The 26,516-nt window shown below is 34.9% G+C and overlaps 1 protein-coding gene across 2 annotated transcripts; it reads left to right on the top strand.

The window, feature by feature from the left end:
- On the top strand, positions 1-26,307 carry LOC109052616 (cAMP-dependent protein kinase inhibitor beta-like). Of its 2 annotated transcripts, none has more exons than XM_019070034.2 (3): positions 1-177; positions 22,692-22,864; positions 25,209-26,307. In XM_019070034.2, the coding sequence occupies exons 2-3, from the start codon at positions 22,720-22,722 to the stop codon at positions 25,292-25,294; spliced, it is 231 nt and encodes a 76-aa protein (XP_018925579.1). In that variant the 5' UTR covers positions 1-177; positions 22,692-22,719; the 3' UTR covers positions 25,295-26,307. The 2 variants fall into 2 exon arrangements, with proteins under 2 accessions (XP_018925579.1, XP_018925577.1); XM_019070032.2 differs by having other exon boundaries at positions 3-177; positions 22,665-22,864.
- The last annotated feature ends 209 nt before the right edge of the window (positions 26,308-26,516 follow it).

Genomic DNA, 26,516 nt, shown 5'->3' with positions numbered 1-26,516 from the left:
CGAGGTAGTGATGCTGGCTCGCGCTGGACTGGACTCAGTGTCAGAGACAGAGAGAAGGAGAATCACGACGAAGATGGTCTCACTACGCGGAGTTCCCCTCGCGGATAGCCTGTGTTGGTACTGATTCGGAGTGTTCTCCCGGATAACTCTGCTTCGAGGAGTTGCTTCATGTTCGGAGTGAGTAAAAGCTCTGCTGCAGGACTGTCTCAAGAAAGACTGAAGGTTAGAGATGTGTCAGACGCGTCTGTGGAGAGCATCACTGCGCGCTTTGAACTTCTCTATGTGCGCTGCTCTATCCAGATGCTCACTGATGCATTACAGCTGTCCGTTCATTTACATGCCGCTTAAACGACAGCACAATAACTAAATGAATGAACCACGTGCTTCGAATGAGTATGAATGGTAGTTAAACAATCCCAGTTGTCGTAGGGAAAATCTATTGTTCCTATTCGAGTGTCATCTGCCAGTTCATGTGCACTTTGAGCATGCAATATTCCCTACGCGTCTGACACATGAAGAAATGAACTATATAAACAGAATTCTTGTTTTTATTTAAATTCACGTATTGAATATGAATGATTATTGCATGTGGCTGGTTTACATGTTGAGAAGAGGCTGTTGCATTCTTTACAACGAGGTTTAGATATAAGATTATGCTAGAACTGAACTGTAGACTTTTAATTATTTGTCTTCATTATTTATTTCTGGTGTAGCCTATAATCGTCTGAAATTACTATGACCTTGGATTTGATCTAGTAAAATTAAATCGTTTCTATTATAGCTGGCTTCTAACTGGTCAAAGGTGGTCATTAGGTGGTCCATGCACCAGATTAGACTTATGCACCAACAAACCGGCTACCAGTTGGTCATACTGGGTTAAGTGAATCAAATTGGTTTTTAGAACATGATAGCTTGTCAGCCAGCTAATGACCAGCTTAGACCAGCTGGAAACCATTTCAAAACAGCTTAAAATGGATTTTCCAACAGGGATTATTGCAGTTGCACTTTATGAATTTGTACGTAAATTATTCATGTCTCCAGTAATGATGCTTCATGGTTGTAAAATAATGCACATAAAAAAGCTAATGTAATGTTACAGTAGGCTAAGCAGCACCTTCCTTTTCAAAGTAATTATTTCCAACACAAATAGACTACATTTAAAAGAATAATAATAATAATAATGATAATAAAAATAATAATTAAAAATGTTTTTAAAAAGTTAACCCCCCCCCCCCCCATTTTTAATTAATTTTGCCATTCCCTGGGTAGGATGAGCAGAACAGATACTGTGACATTTGTGATCATTTAATTGCACATACTAAGTTAAAGGTGGTTAAAGTTGCTAGGAGACACAGCAGTTTCATTATCTTCTCATCTAGAGGCATTTACTCAAAGGGGCACCATGTCCTATCTATTATAATGAGTCCTGCATTTACAGCCTTCGTTTGTCCGTTGTTATGGATGCATCTATTTTTGTACACTACATTGGTGTTACTGGTAACAAAAGATTGTCATTTTGCTGTGGTGTGATAATGGATGAGCCTCCAGCAGGGTTAAATCACACATGAAATTACACATTGATACGTCCCATCTTTTCCCAGAACAGCTCAATGACCCTCACAAGATTTACTGATAGAGGGCAGGATCTAGTTTTCAAAAGCTGTGATTTTATTATCAGCACACTTACTGATAATAATAACTAACATGCATGATAAATATTAAGGCTATCTTTTGTTTTCTAGATTTCTAACTGCAGATAGACACTTCTTTATAGAGCATACATCGAAATTCAAGATAAACTGTTGTGATATAGTAGCGGCCCTTGTGCATCTATTAATCTCAATGGGAGAATGTGTCTCGGTCACAAAGAGGTGTGTGAACGTTGTGCTGTGGTACAGAGCGCCCTGCTGAGTGCCGCCCATGGAGAATCTATTTTTAATTGGCCTTGTTGATGATAACAGAAACTTTGCAGTGGTGTCTGCCTGTTCATAAAGTTAATTGTGCTCATGGGACTAGACAGTATCGTTTGGGCACAGTTTATTTCTCCATTACCGCTGGTGCTGCATGTTCACACTTGCTCGTCTTCTTTCACACATATGACACAAGACCGGCAATTAGACAAAAAAAGCAGACTTGTTGTTTTATTTCTTTAGGCTATTTTAACATGCAGAGTTGTGGTTTTTAACGAAATGCTGCAGTTAGAAAATCATAAGCCAGAAATAGTTTAATTATATAAAATCCCAAGTGATAAAACTGAGTCGTTATGCAATAGCTGTAAAATGCAGCTCCAAGATTCTTTGATGTAATGTTTAACATTAGAATAATGTTTCTGCATATTTGGATTAATTGAAAGCATTTTAGGCCATCAATATGTTGAGTCTGCCATAAAGTCAAATTGTTGCTCTATGTTTGAAAACATTCAAAATCACATACATCTAAGCTTATTTCCATCACAGAATCATTTTATCTCACAATTCTAACTTCTTTTCTCACAATTTTGAGTTTATATCTCACAAATCAGATTTTTTTCTCACAATTCTGAAAAAAAAAAATGTATCTGAATTCTGACTTTATATCTAACAATTCTATTTTTTGTTTCCACCACGGAATAATAAAGGTAAAGTGCGACGTTTAATCTCACAGTCCCACAATTTTATTTTTTAGAATTGCAAATTATAAACAATTGTGAAAAAATACTGAATTGTAAGATAAAAAGTCACAGTTACCGTTTTTCTTTTTTAACCCCTTGTGAAAATAAGCTTCCTTATACTTAATATACTGCATTTGTTTGTCATTTCAAAAATTTGCCTCAAAGTTTGAGGAGGATTATAGTCAATACATTTTAAAGTGACACACATTCTAAACAGATTACTGTAATGAGTAAATTGAAACATGTTATTATTACAAAGCACTGGGAGGTTCAGGTGCTTATTTGTAACCCAAAGTCCTTTCTATTCTTTTAGAGCAGGCATTTGAAAGATTAACTGATTTAAGCCGACAATATGCAGCAGATCAAAATTTGGCCTTGAAGCAGCACAGCTTCTTTCTCTCTCTTTCTCTCTCTCTCTCTCTCTCTCTCTCTCTCTCTCTCTCTCTCTCTCTCTATCTCGCTCTCTCGCTCTCTCTCTTCTCTTTTAACTGCTGATATTCATTCTGTTTCAGCCTCCCTCAGAGTATCATCAAGGCTCTAGTGAAAGGCATGACAGCTTCTGTTCTAGTGTTTTACTGGCGAGACCCTAAGAGAGCTCAACTCTCCATTCATTACACCAATTGGTCCATGCATTACATAAATATTCTCCCGTTGACGAACAATAAAAAGCATTGCAGCATTCAACGCAAACAGTCATTGATAGTTATAACTTAACAGTAAGTTTTTTGCCCAATGCAACCTGAAGTAGAACTACTGCACAGTTTTCCAGCATTTACTATATATGTACTCCTTAAACAACTTACAATGTTTTGTGTAGCCTTTTTGGACTTCATTTATCCAAGCAAAGATGGATTGTTTGAGAAAAATCATTGTTTTTTGCAAATTAACAACTTCAAATTAAACAAATCTTTTGTATTTTGTGGCCATCTAGTGGTCAAAAAGATGAGTTATATATAAATTTTGAAGTGTCACATAATTCTGGACATGTCAAATCAGGTTTTTCACAGTAAATTACAAGCTGACTTGTTGGTCAAATAAAGAATTTACATTTAGACCTATATGAAGATTTTTTTCGAAGTACCCTTTATTATAACTCTGAATAGTTGTTTTCTAGAGGTGACACTAGCGGTAGTTTGCAGAGGTGCACATTGCTAACAACACTGGCTTTTATGCAGCTCACCATATGGGGTGCATCATGTGGTGTTTATCTTTCAGTTAGGAGTTAAAGACCACACAGTGTTCTCGCGATAAGGCCTAATCCTAGACTCTACAATATACTGTATCAGGGCTTGTATAAAGTCTGGCATCGAAGGGTTATAAAAGGCCAGAGGTCTTACTGTTATCTCTTATCTTAAATCGCCGGATTTAAGCACATCATCATATTGGACCTAAAAATACACCACGGCAATCTAGAGACCAAGGTATCCTGGCTTTCAGTTTGACTGTTAAAATGTCTTGCACCAAGACAGCAGCTTATTTTATTGTCTGCTCTGAGCTGTTTGTACCTTAGTAAAAAAAAAAGATTGTTGCATGTTGTGAAGCTTTAAAAACTCTCACTTTCTGTCAGATAAAGCCTGTGTCTGTGTTTGCACTGGATAAATTGCCAGTGACGGGAGAGTAAGGAGTCACATTCACAAGGAGCTCTTATCGATCTTACACTGGAACCCTCGCAGATGTGAATTATTTATGAAAGCACAGTGTCTTCATGCATGGCACACTATGTGTGTCATAAGCCTAGACTGTAGGTGCATGGAGAAGTGTTGTTAAATACAATCAATGCCGTTTTAAAAGGCCTGTCTTGCATCTGATATTTCATGTTTGGCCAAGTACAGCATACTGAGAGTTTTATAAACCCTTTGATGCTTGTGTTAAGCCCTTTTCCCATTCTGACAGCGATTTGTTGTCATTTATGTCACCAGAATGATTGCTGTTGCTGGGAATCACCATTTTGTTATTAGATCTCAGTGCTGCGTTTGACACTGTCGATCATAACATACTACTAGAGAGACTGGAAAACTGGGTCGGGCTTTCTGGGATGGTACTCAAATGGTTCAGTTCATACTTAGAAGGGAGAGGTTATTATGTGAGTCTAGGAGAGCATAAGTCTAAGTGGACGTCCATGACATGCGTAGTCCCACAAGGCTCAATTCTGGCACCGCTCTTGTTTTAGCCTGTATATGCTCCCACTAAGTCAGATAATGAGAAAGAACCAAATTGCCTATCACAGCTATGCTGATGATACCCAGATTTACCTAGCCTTATCACCAAATGACTACAGCCCCATTGACTCCCTCTGCCAATGCATTGATGAAATTAATAGTTGGATGTGCCAGAACTTTCTTCAGTTAAACAAGGAAAAAAACTGAAGTTATTGCATTTGGAAACAAAGATGAAGTTTTCAATGTGAATGCATACCTTGACTCAAGGGGACAAACAACTAAAAATCAAGTCAGGAATCTTGGTGTGATTCTGGAGACAGACCTTAGTTTCAGTAGTCATGTCAAAGCAGTAACTAAATCAGCATACTATCATCTAAAAAACATTGCAAGAATTAGATGTTTTGTTTCCATTCAAGACTTAGAGAAACTTGTTCATGCCTTTATCACCAGCAGGGTGGACTACTGTAATGGTCTCCTCACCGGCCTTCCCAAAAAGACCATTAGACAGCTGCAGCTCATCCAGAACGCTGCTGCCAGGATTCTGACTAGAACCAGAAAATCTGAGCATATCACACCAGTCCTCAGGTCCTTACACTGGCTTCCAGTTACATTTAGGATTGATTTTAAAGTACTTTTACTTGTTTATAAATCACTCAATGACCTAGGACCAAAATATATTGCAGATGTGTTCACTGAATATAAACCTAACAGACCACTCAGATCATTAGGATCGAGTCAGTTAGAAATAACAAGGTTTCACACAAAACAAGGGGAGTCCGCCTTTAGTTACTATGCCGCCCGCAGTTGGAATCAGCTTCCAGAAGAGATCAGATGTGCTAAAACATTAGTCACATTTAAATCTAGACTCAAAACCCATCTGTTTAGCTGTGCATTTATTGAATGAGCACTGTGCGATGTCCGAATTGATTGCACTGTATTTTACATATTCACTGTATTCTATGTAAAATCATTTTCTATTTTTAACTGTTTTAAATTCATTTTAAATAAGTCAATTTTTAAATCATTTCCAATGTTTTTAAATTGCTTGTTTTATGTTTTTAAAATTGCTTGTTTTATTTTTGTTATTATTTTTTTTCATGATTATTTTACCTTCTTTTATGTAAAGCACTTTGAATTACCATTGTGTACGAAATGTGCTATATAAATAAACTTGCCTTGCCTTGCCTTGCCTATTAATAAATAAATAAATAGGAAAATGAATATAATGGAGTATGCCATTAATAATTATAATAGTAGTAATACAATTTTTGCAAAAAAAAAGGAAAAGAAAAAAGAAATGCAATTTTATAACCAAAATTAATTTTAAAAATACATTTAAAATAATTCAAAAGATTTTATGCAGACTTTTCAGTCTTATTATAGGTGTCATAAATGCAGCCCAGTAAATGTGTTTGATATATTAAACAAACAAACCATGTGATTACACTACATTAATACTGACAAAACACACACAAAGCCTTTCATAAGAATAATTTGTTCGCAAATCGTACTACACTTTTATTAAAAAAAAAAGAAAAATAAATGGCTCATAAGAGTCATACTGACTACACTCAGTTGATTCATTAAAAAAAAAAAAATATTAGTCATTAATAATTATTGGCTAATTAGACCCTTAGTCATTATAGCCTATATTTATACAGTAAATACTGTACACACACACAAACACTAGCTTTTTTTAATATTTTTGTATTCTATCTATTTGTTTTCTTTTTATCTATTATTCAATTAACAAAGGCAAAAAAGGCCGTTAACACTAGCTTGCTCTATTCTTTTTCTATTCTATCTGTTTTCTTTTTATTTATTATATAATTTCATAAAAACCTTGGTACGTGTACAGTGTTAAGCTAACTGAGACTTGTTATAGCACTTGCATATCATTGCTCTTTTGTTGATTTTGATCGCTTCGATTGTCCTCATTTGTAAGTCACTTTGGATAATTCTATATATAAACATACACATAAACAATATATATAAGCATTAGTCAGTTCTCTGTTCCCAACCTTAATAATTTGTATGTGGCTATTATTTAAAATATCAGTAGCATATTGATAAGCATAAATGTGCGTATAGTCATGAGGATATTTGATAGTGTTTCCCCTCTAACGGAACACTTTTAGGGGCTTTAGATTGAAGATCAAGCTTCTGTGGCTTCAGTTGCTTATGGCTGCATTGCTATTGATCAGTGTTAGTTTGCCTTCCTCTCTTTTTATGCCGTTTTCTATACAGCCTGTCATAAATCTTTCAAAGGTGTTTTTGTACTGGATAGGAGTAGTGGCATTAAAATTTGTGCCAAGTAACAGCAGAGAGCCCTCTAACTCTCTGACTGATAAAATCATTTAATAGCTAGCATGGACTAATTTAATGCAGGAGCATTTAAGTGTAGCATTATATATTGATTTGCTAAATAAAGCTTTAGATAAATGACCCTAATTGATTTAATTTTATTGAAGGCCGCTTTTTTGCAAAATGTCTCCCATGCAGATTTGCTTAGATGTTCTTTGAAAGAAAGAGAGCCCATTTACTTTATTGCTCTTATTGTCTTGTGGTTTGTTACCCCATATACAGTAGAAAACATTCCACAAGTTGGAGTCAGTGAAATGGTTGGTTCAAAGAGGTTATAGCAAACCCTTGAGATGCATGAAAATTGTTCTGCAAAAAGAAATCAAAGAACAAACAGATTTTTTTATCACAGTGCAACATCCCTGTGAGAATCTGTTCTAATGCTTTACAGTACTGCACTGTTTTGTACAACTAGATTTTAACCTTTTTGTATAGAAAAGTATAGTGGTGCTAGTAGTCTGGGTTGCAATAATGCTAATCCACAGTCTTGTTATGTTGTTTGGAGTGGTTGTTAGGTCTTTTCTAGGTGGTGTTTGCTAATTGTCTCAGACAGTTAAAACAAAAGAGCCCACCATCTCTATGATCTGGTTCCTAGATCCTTCCTATGAGATTTCTGGATCATTTTATCGTCTGCCTGGTTGAAAATGTAAATTAGATCACATATCAAAGTAATAGCACACAAGCTGTGCAATTTGAGATACCATTCATGTTTGTAACACAAATAGTGCTGAATGAAATGTATGAGGAATACTAATAGTGATTCTTGTCTTGGGAAATACCACTAATCACATCAATCAACAATGCAATCAGTCCTTATTGAAATACATTTGGAAAACTCATTGCCCTTTCTGATATATCTGATACAATTTTACAGATTGGTTGCAAATAATAAGCCAATATGGCTTTATATAGTTATATTGTTTATATAATGCTTGATGCTCTGTATCGTCAGTCCAAACATAGATTTGGAAAATGTCAGGTCTGACTGATGCCACTTTGCCTTTCTTTGGTATTTCAGCAGCGTCCGGTGCACATCAGTGTTGCGTCACTGAGCACGATCTTTGTTTGGGGAGGCAGATAGCCAATGGGAAAATCATTCCCTGGGGATGCACTGTGCAGGAAACTAAAGTCTGCTTTTCAAACGTGAGAAGATGAATCACATTTAATCTGTGCTTTGTTCTTCTAGCCCACACAAATGGGCTTTGCCCTCAAGCGGCTGGCATCTGCTATAAATAGGTGGAGATTAAAACCCTTGTTGTCCGGCAAACCTACAGTTCATCTTCAATTTGCTGCTGCTAAGTTTGTTTCTGATCCCCTGTAGATGATTGGATGTGACTTGGCTTGTGTTATTTTTGGCCATACATGTGATGTGATGCAGTAAACAGCTTTGATATCTATGGGTATGACTGGAGACGTCGCTGTAATGCAGTGCTAATTAGCTTTGTTCACCATGCACAGATGTGGCGGTGTAGGTGTTGGACTATTCAAACAAGTGAAAATAAAACCATTCACAATGGAAGGGAATTTCGATGCATTTGAGATGTAGAGATGCTGCAGTCAAAACATCATTTTCAAAGGTCTGAGGTGGAATAAAGGCCAGCAGATAAAAAAATGTGTGACAAGGGGAAGCTCAGAGCCATGTTATCTGACACAGCTGGAGCTGTTTGATAGTTGTAGTGTGATGGTAGTTCCTTCAAGCATTAATGGTATTAAATCCTCTTTGATTCCTTCTGTAGAAATGTTTGCTTTGAATAACCCTGTTGATAGTGCAAACTTAAACCAGTCTTAGCTAGTTTAGCTGGCCTGCCAGAGTGGTGTTTAACTGGTTTCTAGCATCACTAGCAGTGGCGATTAATTTGTGAATGAATCATTCTTCTTCACTGCCTTTGTTTTTCACTATTAGATTTGTAGACATGCAAATTTTAATTAACAATAATAAGACTTAATTCGGTCTGTGTTTCTTTCAGGTTTGGTGATTTGATTGGTGATACTGACATAACCATATATCTACCATAGTTCCATGTAACCTACAGAAAGAAGCGATCCAAAAACAATTTAAAAGAAGTAAAAAAAAAATTGTCACTAGATATATTTTAGTGAGGTTTCGGTTGTGAGAAGTGTTTTACAGTCATGCAGCTTTTCAGTACGCTAGCGATGACAGAAGTTAATATTATATCAAAAGTCGCTTGTTATTTATGTCCCATTGTGTTATTTATTTATGTGATTTAAGAAATGAATCACTTTTTTGAGTCGATACCTTTTAATGAATCGTTCACAAGTTCATGAAATGATTTGCTTAGTGAATCAGCCTGAATCATTCGGACAGCACACGTTTTTAATTAAATGGACTAATTTTAAAAAGATTCTCTCAAAGACCGCATTAGATGAATTCAGATATTTAGGCTACAAATCAATTTAAATAAAACCTGTGTTCTATTGTTTGTAAGTATTAAAGCTTAAACTCTGCATCTGCTGATTGTCATCATATTTGTACTGCATGATATTTCCTAACCAAAAAACACAGCTGATGAATGCACACAGGGAGAGGCACCAAAGTATCACCAAGGAATTACCATGTGTAGTACCATGGTATTCTTTGAAATACTTTGGAATATTATATACCTGTAAATACAAAAGGGGTAATGATTCATGTATCTAAAGCTTCTCCACAGCCAAATATTAGGCTACATGTCATAAGAGGAGTCCAGATTAGCAATTAGTTTTCAGATGTGTGTTTATAAATCTGTTAAGTAATAAGACGTGGTCTTAAAAAAATGTCCTGCTGTTGTATATGATGAATTAATTGGTGTTTTGAACCCCGGGCTTTTATAAATATTCAGTTATTCAGTGTAAAATCTAACATTTTAATTAGTCACGACAACCAGCAGCTCCAAAACCCGAGTTATTTCACAGTGTGTGAATCATGTGTATTTTTTTTTAGGGTCACTCCCCTGGTATGTCCAAAGATGGAAGATATCAGTTGAGTCCATAGGCAGATTCACAATAGTTTTAAAACCTAGTGAGCTGCCTATCTAGACAACATTTTAAAGCATTGTAAGCTGTTACAAAAGAGATTTAGTAACATCATGCTGCTGTATCAAACATCTTGGTTTGGCAAAATTCTATATGGCAGCATTGAAGCAGCTCCATGACATTTAGGATACTGCCTGAAAAGGTGGAGCTACTTATGTAGAGCATAGCAGCTCTCAGATTTTGGAACAGAGCTGATGTCTTTTCACCTGAGATCTTAGAATCTGCACAGGGAATAGCTGTCAAAAGCTTTATCATATAAGTTATGGAAACTGCACAACAGAGCAATGTCAAAACAGTGTGATTGAGGCGTTTACTTAGAACCAATCAAAAAGACATCCCGACCGAGAACAACTCAAATAGAGGAAATAGTTTTCATGCTTTCAGATTTATTTAGAAGATCATGAGATCCTGTCAGCAAACAAGAATTACATCATGTGCTTTCAAAGATGTTATTTGCACAGAGTGTTGATATTTTCACAGCTGCATGACAGTTATGGGAATGACAAGTGAAGGTGCAGTTCAGCTGGATTTATTACGTACAACACCCCCATGAAGTTATGAGGTCTTGACCTAAACCCACTCAAGAATCATAGAGCTAATCTCATAGGTCATTTATGTTGTGGTCACATATTGTCATTCAGTAAGAAGAAGATTAAGGGTGGGCGGTATGACCAAAAGCTTTTGTGGTAGTGTGAGTCATTTCTGAAGATATTATACATCAAAATGTATTTATTTTTGCTGGAATTAAAAAAAATATATGCTACTGTTCAAATGTTTGGGGTCAGTAAGATCTTTAAAATGGTTTTCATAGAAAAGAACTGTTTTTCCGGATTCTTTGATGAATGAAAGTTCAAAAGAACAGCATTTATTTAAAATGTATTTTTACTGCCACTTTTGAGCAATCATCCTTGCTGAATGAAAGTTTTAATTCACCCCCCCCCCCAAAAAAAAAAAATTGCTGACCCCAAACTTTTGAACAGTAGTGTATATTAAACAACTATGTTTTTTATTTTTCATAATTGCGTCACTGCATTAAAAAAAATCAAAACAATAAAAGTAAAATTACAAAAAGGATATTTGTGACTCATATTCCATACAATTCAAAGTGAATGTCAGGAAAATGTCAAGGTCTAACAATAAAAAGCACTGATGATGCAACTTAAAAGATTGACATTTTGGTGTTTTCCTCACATAAAGCTGTCATTTGACTTCAGAAGGTTTGGATTACAGCGCACATTTCATATGGATCACTTTTGAGCTTTAATAATGAAAATTCTGGAGCTTGAAACCCTATTCACATTTATTGCACTGAAAAGATAAACAGTCTGTGTGTCTTACAGGCATGAAATACCCATATACCATCATCCCCTCCAGCTCTAGTGAAGACCAGGAGTGTGTGAAACTTACAGAATGTGGCATTTATCATCAAGGTGGAAACAGGATAGTGAGGTCTCTGTAGTGACCGTGGTGTTGCAGACCTGTTCACTGCTCATCCACTTATCTGTGTCAATGTAAGCCTCCTGAGAACGGAAACGCACAGTCATGACAGTCCTGCAGTAAGCTCGTTCGGAGGTCAGGCAGCTTTTTTAAGGATCAGTGGTTCCGAGGTTGCTTGGATTTATCTGGGTTTGACACAAATGCCCTAATCAATGTACTATTAGCGGTAGTAGGTTGTATGAGTGATGGTTATGACCAGGACTTTCATTAGGAGTAGGGCAACCACAAACCTCCTCCTGGGACCTGTGATAAGGAAGGCTTCATCCATATAATTTGACCCCAGGTCTGTGAACTGAAACCATGGAACCATGGACCTGGTTACCCCATGTATATATATATATATATTATTATAACCAATATTAACCAATATTAAGCAAGGATGCATTACATTTATCAAAAGGGACAGTAAAGGCATTTATAATGTTACAAAAGATTTATAGTTCATAAAAATGTTCTTCTTATTCATCAAAAATGATTGTTTCCACAAAAAAGAGCAGCACACCTCATTTTTAACACTGAAAAATAAAAGTAATAAATGTTTCTTAAGGACCAATTCAGCATATTAGAATGGTTCAGCTTTGCCAATGCAGGAATAAATTACATTTTAAATATAACAAATATAATTATATATTAAGAATGATAATTTGAATTTTAATAATATTTCACAATATTAATGTATTTTAGATCAAATATACTGTATGACTTCTTTCAAAGACATTAAAAAAATCTTACCAACCCTAAACTTTTGAATGGTAGCATACAGTAAATGCGAGTAATTAAGATGGAATGCTGGTTCATGCTTTGCTTATTCCTTAATCAGGATAAATTAGGATTTCAGTTGTCTCAAAGTGGTTTGACATTTATTGATAACGTTCTTTTTGATTTAAGAGCTTTTGAGCATTTCAGCTTTATTATAACATTCTCATTATGGGATGTGCACATTTTTTGTAGTCTAGGGCATCTGCAGTAACTTTAACCATCTAGGAAAGTGATTCTTACAAAAATGGGTCGTATAATCATGCATAATCAACAAATAAAAGGCGTATGGGAAGAAAATGCTTGTAGTTAAAGGCTGTGTGTCAAATCAAACTGAATTTTATCAGCACTGTGACAATGGTCAAGAGATGTAAGAGCTCTTGGCTCATGGGACCTGGGTTTGAGTCAGGTCATGTCCTGATCTCACTCTCCCATGCTCTCCTCTACACTCCAATTTCCTATACAGAATAAAGACAAAAAGCTAAAAAAAAAAAAAAAGTATTTAGCCACACTTTTGTCTGTCACTTGTCAGACAAATGCTAGTGAAATATAAAAGTAATTGCATACCTATAGCCCAAAATGATGCTGCTAGCAACAGCAGGGTCATGGGTTTATCTCCCCAGGAATGCATAATAACATAATACCTTGAATGCTCTGTAAGATGCTTTTTGGATATAAACATTTACTAAAAGCATTATTGTAAATGTCAACAATATTCTATAATCCAGCGTGGATTTTTTTTTTGTGCTGCAGACATTGTGAAACCAACAAAATTTAAGACACAGTTTTCCATTAATAGAGTATTATACAGTAAATGTTAATGCATGTCAGGCTTTTGATTTATTTTTGTTTACTTTTGTAAATAAAATTACATTGTTGAATTGTCACTTGATGGCTAATGTCAAGCTCTAAAATGATAAGGCAACTTAAAAGAAATGCATTCTCTATGAAATAAATTTAAACCAAAATTTAAATTGTTATTCCACCATAGCAATAAAATTTTATTTTTGTGATTTAAATGCGCAAATATGCATGTCATGATCAGTTACCAGACACATCCAACCTGGTGTGACACGTTTTGAAATGTCATATTTGAATGTGCATAAAATCTGGGTGCTGCAGACTAATTGAATATTTCTTGTATCACAGTTAGCCATATTTTAAACATAATTTTTCATGGACTAAAATGTAATATTTTTCCACAATTAACATATCTATGCTGATTCTAAGTAATTTGGATTAATGCATTTGGAAAAAATACTGGTTCATAAGAAAACAGATATCTGAGATGACAAATATACATCACATTAAGTTTATAAGTTTATATTAAAACTGTGTATTTCTACTGGATGGAAATTTTATGTGCAATTCAGATACATAAATCTTGCATTCAGACCTAAATATTTTTGAGTGTGAAGCAGAAACACAGAACCATGGTTGTTCCCAAGGGATTTTGTTAATACATAACATTTTACTGTAGATTGTTACAACTTTATGACTTTATAAGTAATGCATTTGTGTTCCTAATGCAAATGTTAACAGTCCTCCTAGATCTAGCGGGTCACTGTGCTTGATAAATTGCTAGCTGTCCTTCCATCGCTTGACCTTACAAAATCCCAGAAATGGAAAACGCACTAAAATAAACACCTCCGCACGATGCAGAACTATCAAATCAGACAAGCTGCTTATCGCACAAGCCCATGCTGTTGTAGGTCATCTGCCACATTGTTTTCACTCGTATTGATTGGCAGATACTGTGCCATTAGCATCATTAGCCAGGCTGAACAGATGAGTGAGTAAATAGACAAGACCTTTAAATGTTAGGTGCTGGGAGACTGCGCATAACATGCATGACGTCTCTCCTGCTCAAACTGCTCCTCTGACTCAGTTTTGTTCAGTCCTCATGAGCCGTCAAAAGCAATGCTTTTATTACATAACCTAGTGTGAGCAATCACAAACAAGCTATTTATTTTCCGCTGCCGTCACCGCACAACAATGGCACTGAGAGCTACTTTTGCTTCTTGTCAAGTCATGCTCTACAAGGTTGGGTTGTCTTGTTGCAGACCGTCAAGGCCAAATAGAAGCCGAGTGGAAGATGAGATCAGCCTCTTGTCCTTGGTCCTCAGAGCGGAGATTATTTGGAAAATCCAGCTTCTGTTTTCCCACTCGTGTTCTGTATGCCTGGACAAAGGCCCTGGGTATTTGGTCTAATAAATATATGTGTTTATATTCGAGTGTTAATCTCTCCAATTTTAATTATTGATTTATATTCGTAATTGTTCTTTGTTATAGAGACCCTCTAAATATGAACTAAATGCACTTTTGATGAGCAATCATAGTATTAAAGTGGTGCTTCATTAGGAAAGATGTTGAATACTTATTTGCCATTGAGTGCTCTTGATTTATGATAAATGCTGTGATTTATTCATGCTTGAATAAAGTATAATAATACATAAGAGTCTGTTTGGTTACAGGATTCGTTTGCTCAAAATTAAAGGAATAGTTCACACAAAAATGAAAATTTGCTGAAGATTATTCTCATTACTCTCATGCTCAGGGCAACCAAGATGTAGATGAGTTTGTTTCTTCTTCAGAACAGATTTGGAGAAATTTAGCATTACATCACTTGCTCACCAATGGATCCTCTACAGTGAATGGGTGCCATCAGAATTAGAGTCCAAACAGCTGATAAATCACAATAATCCACAAATTATCCACACAACTACAATACATCATATTATATGCATAGCATTGCCTTCCCAAGTGAAAAAGCTGTCTTGTCTGAAGCAGGAGAGAAATATGCACAGATTTGCAAACAACATTTACAAGTCCAAATCAGTTCTAAACAAATATGTTGTTGGATTTTGATGTTGGAGATGGACTTTATTACAAGAGGAAGCATTGTTATGGGTTATGGACTGGTATTTTGGCTTTGAGAAGTGGATCAGATTGATTTATTTAAATGATTAAAAAAGACTTCATGAAGAGTTCCTAAACTAGATGTCAATTCTCTCATGAAATTGCCAAGAATTTCAGTGAATAATCTTTTAAATGTCAGACACACAAGCTATTGTGTGATTGTACAAGTGTGGGAAAATAGTGCATGAGTCACATCGACTACTTTTATGATATTTATGATGCTTTTTTTGTAATTATAGTGGCCAGGATTATCAAATTCACTTTTCGTGTTCCACAGAAGAGAGAAAGTAATTGAAGTGTTTAATTTACAAGTAAATTATTCCTGTAAAAAAAAAAATCTATCATTTTTTTATATGTATAATCCCTCATGTTCATGTTTGTAAAAACAGCCCACCTTATCCATATAAATGCATGCTAAAAATAGGCCTAATAATACAAGGAGATTTAACTTGACTGCACGTTTAACATTTTTGCTTTTTATTTCAGTCACGTTTTTGCATTTCATTCATGCTCTTTGAGGTGTTGTCCATGAGAGGGAATGTCATTATATTTTTTGAATTGAAGCACAGATTGAATATCAAAGGCAGAAAATTAGCTGTAAGTGTGCAGAAAGGAAAGTAGTAAATGGAAAAAACACCTCAGCCCTTCTGTTAGGGCTGTTTTAAAGCTTGTTACTGGGCTGTACATGGATTAAGACGGGATTAACCTTGTTTGTTCTGACATTTAAAGTAATGCCTGTTTATATTTAGCACATTTTTGTGCATGAACTTCACATCTGGGGTACATGCTGAATACAAGCATTTTTGCGTGCTGGTTTATTGCAGTACATGACTAAACAAATTGTTTTGGATTTTTTTTGACCAGACACAGACATCTCTGTGGGACTATACTGCTACTGGTAAACATGGTCAATGCCTATAGAGACATGGACACAGGTGTGTGTGGTAGCAGCTGCGCAGCTTTTGGCGCAAATCTCTGTTGAGGCATTCACGAGAGGGCTAAACCACTCAGAGCAAGCTGCCGCCCTTGTTGCTCATTCTGGTGCTGGTTGCTAAGTTGTCTTACTCTTCTCAGCTGAGAGAATTTTCCTGAAGCAGAGCAGCTTTAGCTAAGTGAGAAAATTCTTGCAGTTTGCCTTTTTGCAGAAGAGTTAGCATAGAGGTTTATCTGCAAAACTGATTCATTTAGTTTGAAATGTTGGCGATTGACCCGCTTGAGTTGAAAAAGTGATATCCACAACATAAACATAATATTATACCTTGCATGTGTGCAGGGAATGAAGTGAATGCACATATATCTTGAACTAATGACCGCACTAGTCAGAATGAGTAAATGCCCATTTCACAATGGGTTCAGGTTGTTCATGTGTATTCATCGAAAACTGCTTTAAAAGTGATTTCTGTGTGTGCAGTGCTTCATTATAAACAATAGGCAGTGGACCTACAGGTATTTTGCTGGCAACGTTTCAGTAATGTGATCTAATTGTATGGTCACATTAGCAATATTTTAACAAAAATTTCACACACATAAAAGATCCATTGACAATATTGCGTAGCAATTTATTACAGTATGAAGCACTACTTAAACAGAAGTCCCATTCAATACAAAGCAGCTTTTTGTTGGTCAGTGTGGTAAATTTGTGACAAACTTGAACATAAGCTTAATTCTGCATGTGGAAATTTTTTGCCTTCACACAAAACTCAACAAATTTTGCACACATACCTTAACTTGATTTTGATTGAGCCTTTGTAATAATGCGCTACATGTTACACAATATCCTAAACGGTCTCTAAAACAAAACAAAACAAAACAAAAAAATCAAATCTCTAAAGCATGAACAATTAATTGAGTAAGTTTACTCATACTGTTATTTCATATCAGGTTTGTTTTGTTCTTGTTTTTCAGTTTCATGCTATTTTATATTGATCAATCATGTTTTATTTTAGCAAAATGTTACATACATTTTTACATACATTTAAAAAAAATGATTAAAGTTTGGTTTGTAGATACATTTTCATCATTTTGTGGACTTAATATATACCATTTAAGTCAAAGTAAAATGACTAAAAAGACAAGACAGTATATTGACGTCATTTAGAGACAGTATATTGTCAACAAAAACTGTGATCAAAACAAAAAACTGAAAAATGAACATGATATCATGCCCAAAACCCATCAACAGCATGCTGAGATGTTATCTTTTGGTGGTCTAGTTCAGCAGTGGCTGGTCCAGCCAGATGGCATCATTTGCGTGGAACCAGATCAATTATCATTGCTGTGGAGTCCTGGTGGCAAGAGTGTCGTTTCCAGCCAGACGATTACTGATAGAGTCTCATCACTGAGCATTGTGCTCACAGTGTGAGGAGCCTTTGTACTTTAGTGTCATTATAAGTCACAGTATGCATCGATTTTACTGGCGTCTGATCCCGGGATTGAGTGAGGCAGAGCAGACTTAAGTGTCACAGGTGACAACAAGGTGAGTCTATAAATAGATATGGAAAAGCTGTCTAAAAAAAATCACAGCACACCGATGGTGTTTGGATTGATTAATATCTTAATTCAGCTGGTGAATATTTGCCCCTCATGATGGGACACCATCTGTTTAGTCAGTTATGTCGTATTGGAACAGGAAACCTTTTTTTTTTTTTTTTTGCATTTGTGCATCTACTCCAGCATACTGCTCTTAAAACATAAAGCTCTTATTGTGCATGATTTTTTTTTAATGCTTGAAGCTGATGTTAAATGGTATTTAAAATGCATTTTTACATACTTCTGAATGAAGCACAATTTTCAATGTAGATTGTTTTATCAATATTTTAAAAATGATTTGATACATATACAGATTTAATGGAATGAGAAAAATTATTGGAGGGATAGCATGGGAAGATAAGAAGGTTTGGTGACATCAGCCAAAATAATAATAATAATAATAATATTTTTACTCCCCTTCGGAATAACATTTCTTATTTTTTGTCTTGTTTTCCAGTATAGAAAAAAAATTGGACATTCTTAAAACAGCATGAATTAATTTACTTTTCTCACCCCATTTTTATAATACAGTAGTCATATACATTTTATATAGTTTTATATATTTCAAGTAGTTGTTTTTCTTGTTAACATATAGATTTATTTGGAATAAGAAAGGTTGTTATTGGAGGGGAGAAAAAATAAAGGGGTTTGGTGACATCAACCAAAAAATACATGTTTTTCTTTCTTCTTGTCTGCAAAAGTATCTGAACATCTCTAAAACAACATAAATTAATCAAGATACTAAATGTATTTTGTACATATTTATGTACTTTTTATATAGCTTTATATTAAGTAGTTGTTTTTTTCTTGTTTTAAGAATAAATCTCATTACATAATACGTTTGCATATAGAATAAGACGAATAAGTAGAAATATATTATATGAAAATGTAAGTCTTCATGTGCAATCATGCAATTTTGCATCTTGAGTAAATCTTTACATTTTGTATCCTGGATAAGATGATAAAACACTGATATAATGGAAGCATATGGTCATTTTGAATTTCATGCTGACATCAGTTTTAATTGATTTCTTTTAATTTAGTACAAATGATCATTTATTATTTCACTCTGTAAGTCTGTGCTTTCAGTAGTCAGTAACATTGGGCTGATGCAGTTGCAGCAGATGTCTCTGATGATTTGGTGTCCCACATACCTCTCTGCATCAAGCGCCGACCAAACAATACGCACTGAAGTCATTCAAGTCTGTCTCATTTTTTAGCAACAATTTGTTCTTCATTACTAAACCTCTGGCCAAGGCTTTTACCACTACTGACCCAAAAGCACAGGAAACATTTACCATTTCAAAAGTCATTCTTTATTTTTCGTGTTACTGTAAAATTTTAACCGATAGCTCCATTTTGTAAGAGTAACATAAGAAATAGACATTAGTCTAGTGGTCAGCCCCTGTTTAAAAGCTGTGTTCAGGTTTAAAGAGAAAGAGGGTGGAATAAGAATGAGCAGATGAAAATATGAAAAATCTAAAAAGATACAGTTTGATTGATGTTACATTTATTTATGATGGCAGCATGCAGGGGCGTCATGCACATATTCATTTTTGAGAGGGCACTAGTGCAGTTCTGGCACACATGGTGCCCTTGGCAAGAAAAGACATGACTAAAGGAGAAAAACAGCTTTAACATCATAAGAGTTCTGTGCAGAAGTGTGAGATGTGTTTGTCTAGAGCTTTTTATTTAATGTGCAAGGTTCCTCAGGTTCCAATCCTGACCTGATGCATAATTTCTTAAATAATATATCAAGGAAAATCGCAGTGGAACATGATTGTGAATGATTAACATGCAAGAACAGCTTTGACATTTTGATTATCCATTTTATTCCCCACAGGAAAAAGGGACATGATGCTCAGCTTGACTGACAAAAATTTAAACACGAATTTGTGATGTCTTCCACAGTTGTTTTTATACCTAAAATTATTTAATTTAATTCAGTTTTGTCATCTGTATTAAAAAAATGAAATTAAGATGAAATAAAATAAAATATAAATACTAAACGAAACACTTAAACGTAAAAACTTGAATGAAAATGAGAAATACTGCCTTGACAACTAACTGAAATAAGTACTAAAATGACAAACTAAAAATGAAATAAAAATTACAGCTAAATAAAATAAAAATTAATAAAAAAAACTAAAATGAATGAAAATGACAAAATCACATAAAATTATTAAAATGAATAATTAATACTATAATTTTAATATTATTAAATAATATTGATTAATTTTCAATTTATTTGTTTATTTTGAAGACGCATTTCACTTGAAGTAACAGATTGAGGGGAATTTGAACTGGCATTACACTTTAAGGGTACAAAAAAAGCTTTGTTAGTACATGACTTAATAGAATGCCTTTGCATCTAAAACAAAAAGCATTTTTAGCCTGTTAAATGTGAAAACTCAGTTTTGATGGATGCAATGCATGCCCTCTGCTGGTCAGATTGAATATGTAAAGAAAAGCCAGCTTGAATCCAACTAAATAGCTCTCATTAGCAAAAGTGATGTTTTGATTCTATTAAATTTAGCACCGGTGAAGCACGCATGAATATCGATTGGAAATTTTTATGATTAAGCTGCAGTGGTGCCATCTAATTTGTAATAATGGTTTCAGCCGGGCAGGATATGGATTTTTCTGAGAAAGGAAAAACACTGTCAGCTGCAGTGAAATTATTTTTAAATTTATAAAGTATTAGTATATGTAAATCAGTTATTAGGATGTTGCCGATAGAATCAAGATATGGGACTAACTGACCCAGATATTATCGTTGTTGTTTTTTTTTTAAATCATATATTTCATCTGATAAGCAAAGCCATCTGTTTTTATTTTAGGATAAGAATAAAAGGTTTTTTGGTTAGGCTGACGGTGCAGTTTATCAATCAGTCTGTTCCCACATTCCCATCTGCTCTTTCCAGTAGTAAATTTTCCCCTGCGTGCTATGTGTACAGTCTGATTCATCTGATTCAGTGACGATCAGACTAAAGAATCACTTAACTAAAGGCTAATCAAGCATTTCTGCTGATTTAAGGCATTGCCTAGCGGTTTGGAAATTCTGTCTTGTACTGGCAGCACAATGAATGTTATTTGCAATCCGCCTTGACAAAGTGTACATCCCAGAAGGGACGCTAGCCAAATTCCTCAAAGCCACTCTGCCTTGCATAGTGTGTTCGACTGAATGAGGCGTAGAGAGAGGTAAATATGAAACACAATCCCCTAATAGGCCATTTAGTGACAATGCAATGAGGAAATTATGAGGGATGTTGACATGCGGCTGAAGGTAAGCAGGGTGAGCAGTTTGTGGGGAGATAAGGAGTAGTCAGTCACTCCCTGGAGAGGAGGACAGTCTCATTAGAGATGCAGTAGAGAAAAAGCTCCGCTTATTTTGACGCTGCTACTATTTTTGTATTCTTGACTGATTAACAATGATAGAGGACAGCTATCATCGGTTTTGCATGGCAAGCAACACTTTCATTTTCATTAGAGAGTGTAAAATTCTAGTGGTGATCGAGCTGGTTATGTTATTCTGCAATACTAATCACACAGAATTTGAAAAATAAACTGAAAACTAACCTAATCATATCTACTAATTAAAGGGATAGTTCACCCAAAAATTTAAATTCTGTCATTAACTACTCACCCTCGTGTCGTTCCAAAACTGTAAGACCTTTGATCATGTTGGGAACACAAATTAAGATATTTTTTGATGAAATCCGAGAGCTTTCTGACCCTGCATAGAAAGCAACGCAACTACCACATTCAAGGCACAGAAAGTAGTAAGGACATTGTTAAAATAGTCCATGTGACATCAGTTAATTTTATGAAGCTATGAGAATATTTTTGTGAATACTTTATTCAACATTTCCTTCTGCTTGCAAACAAGGCAGACTATTTTAGCGATGTCCTTACTACACTTCTGGGCCTTACATGTTACATTGCTGTCTATCCACCTTTTTCTTGTCGTAAAAATGGGTGCGGCCATTTGTAAATTCTACATCCCTGTCCTCCTATTTCAACCTCTACAAAACAACTATAACCACATAAAACCGTTCGTTTTACTGCTTGATATTGAAAATTGGTGTGTCTTATATTATTTTAATGTATAATCTTAATTATGAACGCACTGGTTTGTAATGCAAACAGTTTTACTATTTACTGCACGTTGTTATTCTCATCGTTATTTACCTAAAACGGTTAATCATCCAGAAGTCTCACCCATAGGCTTACTTCTGCGTTGAAGAAAAAGGTGGATACAGGGTCAAAAAGCTCTTGGATTTTATCAAAAACATCATAATTTGCGTTTCGAAGATGAGCGAAGGTCTTATATGTTTGGAACGACATGAGGGTGAGTAATTAATGACAGAATTTTCATTTTGGGTCAACTATCCTTTTAAATTTGAATGGTTTACCTTACTCAATATTTTAAGTTAAGCACAATATGTTTGTGCAGAACAAAACCAATATTCAAAGTTCTACCAAGAACAGCCTCTGCACTGGCAAGCAGCACCATTTTCTTTAGAAAATGTAAAACTCTAGTTGTGACCCAGCTGGTTGTGGTATTCTGTTTTATTAATCACACAGAATTTGATAAGGAAACCAAAACTAACCCCACCATATCTATCAATCATATGTTTGCTTGTGTAAAACAAAACCAAAATCTAAAATTCTACAAACTGAATCTTGGAGTTTATTTAAATTGAATAATTTTTTTGAGCTCTACTAACATTACTAACAGTATTGTATCCTGTGTGCAGAATTGCTAAAGAACTGTTAACCCTCAGATGTCCACCAGAGATCAGACCACCAGAGATGACTGATGTGGAACCTGTTGTCTCTGACTTTGAAGCCACGGGCAGGACTGGCCGGCGGAATGCATTGCCAGATATTCTAGGTTCCACAGCTGGTCCTGGAGCTGCTGACCTACCTGATAAACTAGCTGAGCTTTCAGTAGGAGGTACTGTATGTTGTCTTTTGTTCAGCTGGGTTTGATGTCCATTAGACTCAATGTACATGCTAATAATCAAAAGTATGTGCTTGTGAGATCAGCATCATGACTAGGCAAAACATTGGAAAAATAAGTAAAAATAATGCAAATTAATAAAAAAAAGAAAAAGAAAACGAGCCTAGTAGCTCACAAGGATAGGATTACACTGGATATCAGCAGCAGAAATTAATACTTTCAATGCAGCAAGTGTGCATTAAACTGATCAAAAGTGATAGTAAAGACATTTATAATGTTACAAAAGATTTTTGTTACACAAAAAATTATATCACAGTTTCCACAAAAATATTATTCAGCTGTTATATTCAAATAGAAAACAGTTAAATAGTAATAATATTTCACAATATTACTGCTTTTACTGCATTTTGATCAAATAAATGCTGTCTGAGTGAGCATAATGGACTGAAATCTTTTAACATTAATGTATAATGTAAAATGATAATAATATATAGACATTTGGTGATTGCGGGCAAGGCAAGTTTATTTATATCACACATTTCAAATACTGTAATTTTAAAACTAAATGTGCTTTACAAATGCATAATAAAGAGAGAAAATATGAATATAATATCTAAAATTATTTAAGCAATACATAAGCAAAATAATATGAAATGCATTATAAGCAAATAATAAGCAATACATAATAAAAAAGGAAAAATAAATAAAAATTGAATTAAAAGTATACATAAAAGGACATAACCTGAGTGAAATACTGCAGTGTAATTAACCTGCAAACTTATGCAAGGGAATTACGCAATTAACAGAGCTTGAAACTAGTTCAGTGCATAAGTTAACAAGGCTAATTTAATCTATGCAGTGGACCTCTGATGTCTAAAATGGGCCATGATGTTGGCAGAATCTAAACACGGCCCTGTGTGAGACTAAGCTGTGACTGACAAAAGCACCTCTCTCTAAAAGGTTCTTTTCTATGGAGAAAAGAGCACTCTCTCATCACATATACACTTTCTTCAACGCTTAAGTGCTTTTGTGTGATCGAGCTGTCATCAGGGGTTCGGCTGGAAGTTAGACTGCCACCAGATGCTGTCAGAAAGCCATTCTTTAGTCATGGTTTCTGTGATAGTTTGTGAAAACCTGTGATTTTCAAAGACACATTTTGATACATGTGTCCAGTGTATCATCAATTTTAAACTAAAAAACTTCAGAAAGAGTGATATCAGCGATTTAAACCCATAGGCAATGACCTTGATTCAACACATACACTTCTGATAAATATGAATTCAAAATGCTTTCTTTTGAGGATCAGATCATGACTGAACCTTCCTGTGCATCAATAACTGCCTGCAGTCAAACACTTTTGATCTGCTCTGTTACCCGTAAGCTTCAAAAGCATCGCATGTGATTCCTGCAAATGATGTTCCATGAGTGATTTGTGATGATGCTGGAGATTCTCAGCAGTGCTGAATCTGCTGCCTATTCCACATCATACATTATTTATCCTGTTTTAAATCATAATAAACACAATACTGTTTCTGTGCTAGTGTCTTAAAGGGATAGTTCACCCAAAAATGAAAATCGTGTCATCATTTACTTACCCTTATATCTTTCCATAATGTCTTTGTCATGAAAGCAATATTCGGTAACGTGGGCCTGTTGAATCATAAACTACCTCTTCTGCCATCTAGTGGCCTTTCTTATAATTGCCCTACAAAATGGAATTGTCTTGTTTAGTACAGAAAAAATAAATAAATAAAAAATAAAATATTTTTTTTGCCACCTTCAAAGAGTGAAATCTTCCTCTCATATGAAATAATACTGGATGGTGATTAATACTGTGAAGGTCCAAAAATAATGAATAATCACCATAAAACTATAATAAAGTCCTACTGCTAGGGGGTCTGCAGTGTAAATAAATAAAAAGCAAAAATCTAAAGAATTTGGCATTATTCCTCTTAAAAAGACTGATCAGAAATCATGAGAATTATTTTATTTTACAGTCAACATTTTGTGTTTCTCTTCAGATTTGTTCCTAAAAGTGCTTTTATATACAGAGCCAATAATAGACACTGAATATTCTTCAGTCATCAAAAAGTTTTAAAACCCCTTGAGCTAAATTTATTACATCCATTCTATAAACCATGATATTTTTTCCCCTTTTTGTGGCTTGACAGAATAAATCAACATCCACTTTCCTTGGTACGATTTTCTTTCAAATTTGCCTAATGTGGTGCTGCTAATGCTGCTCGTTGTGATTATTTGCTTGGGTTTGAATTGCTTTGGATGAACATATCTGCTAAAGAACTAATTCATTTAATGAGTATTTTTGGCATCAACACAGATGATGGCGAACAGGGCGGAGAGAGCTCATCCTCGTCCGACCCACCTAAAGAAACCACAGAGGGGGCAAAGACAGAGGGCTCATAACTCGGCAGTGATCTGACCTCATGAGAGACTCACACATGACCTCCCTCTACTCTTGTCCCATTGACCATACAACTGTTACACTCTGTGCTATGCAACACTGAGAGCACCTATGATTGGCATTCGGACGAGGGCCAGCAGGAAAACAGCTCATTCCTATTACAGGAAATCATCTGAAATTGTGTTTTTCAAATACCAACGATTGTTCATTTCATACCTCGATGACTTTGTCAAATTTGACTTTTTTTCCCAAAGACTCGCTGTCATGATTTTCCTAACAACCAGCTGTTTTGTGTGTCTTATGAAAACAGATGTGACCTGCTTTCCCATTTTAAAAAGGAACATTTTGTTTTAGACTTTCCATAATAGCATTTTTTCTCTGAATGTTGACATGTAGTGGCAAAAATGTCTCTTTTTGCACAAAAAAGTAAATACATTCCATTTGGTGATGTAAGTAAAGTTTTTTATCTTACGATATTTGTCTGTCCTTGTAAAACACCACATCTTCTGTGTTTTGTATTGTAAAGATATGCATTGTTAACATTCTAGCCAGAGAATAAGAAACAGTGCTGAATAACATGTAATATGATATTTTCTTCTTGTAAATACAGAATTGTACATTATATTTGCTAGTTTTGTTTAAAAGCCTTTTGTTTTGTGCGTAACTGCTGTCAGTGTTGCCCTGCGTGAGCTGAAATTGGATTGTTAGCTGTCTGATGTATCTGCAAACATCCGTGGTCATGTCATTCGGATGTCATCTTAAGTGCTTGTCTCAGATATTTCTTTGCTGGTGTCGATGGCAGTTGAAAAAAAAAAAAAAAAAAAAAAAACGATTGTGGAGACTTGTTGTTCTTCCTCTCTTTCATCTTTTCATCATGCTTCCATCAGAAAATTAGATTTCATTTGATTTCATTTTTTACCTGGCCATAAATCTTGTCATTTTGTCTGTTGTAAGCTACATGTAAAATGCCATTATGCTATGTTTAAAAACTACAATAAATCCTGTGCTTAGTTTCTGTAGTTTTAATTTTTTGAACTGTGGACCAGTGGTGGTTATTTATGTAACCAGCAGAGGACACCAAAGATATCTTTTATAATATAAGGGCACAAAAATCACAATATTCCAGTAGATTTTAATTAGGAAAAAACAAACAAACAAACAAACAAAAAAAACATATTATTACAAAACAAAATATGTTTCTATTAATTTATGTAGTAATGTGTT

This window comes from Cyprinus carpio, unplaced genomic scaffold, assembly GCF_018340385.1.
Source record: "Cyprinus carpio isolate SPL01 unplaced genomic scaffold, ASM1834038v1 S000006759, whole genome shotgun sequence".
Classification (NCBI taxonomy): Eukaryota; Metazoa; Chordata; class Actinopteri; order Cypriniformes; family Cyprinidae; genus Cyprinus; species Cyprinus carpio.
This window is presented reverse-complemented; position numbering and strand designations above follow the sequence as displayed.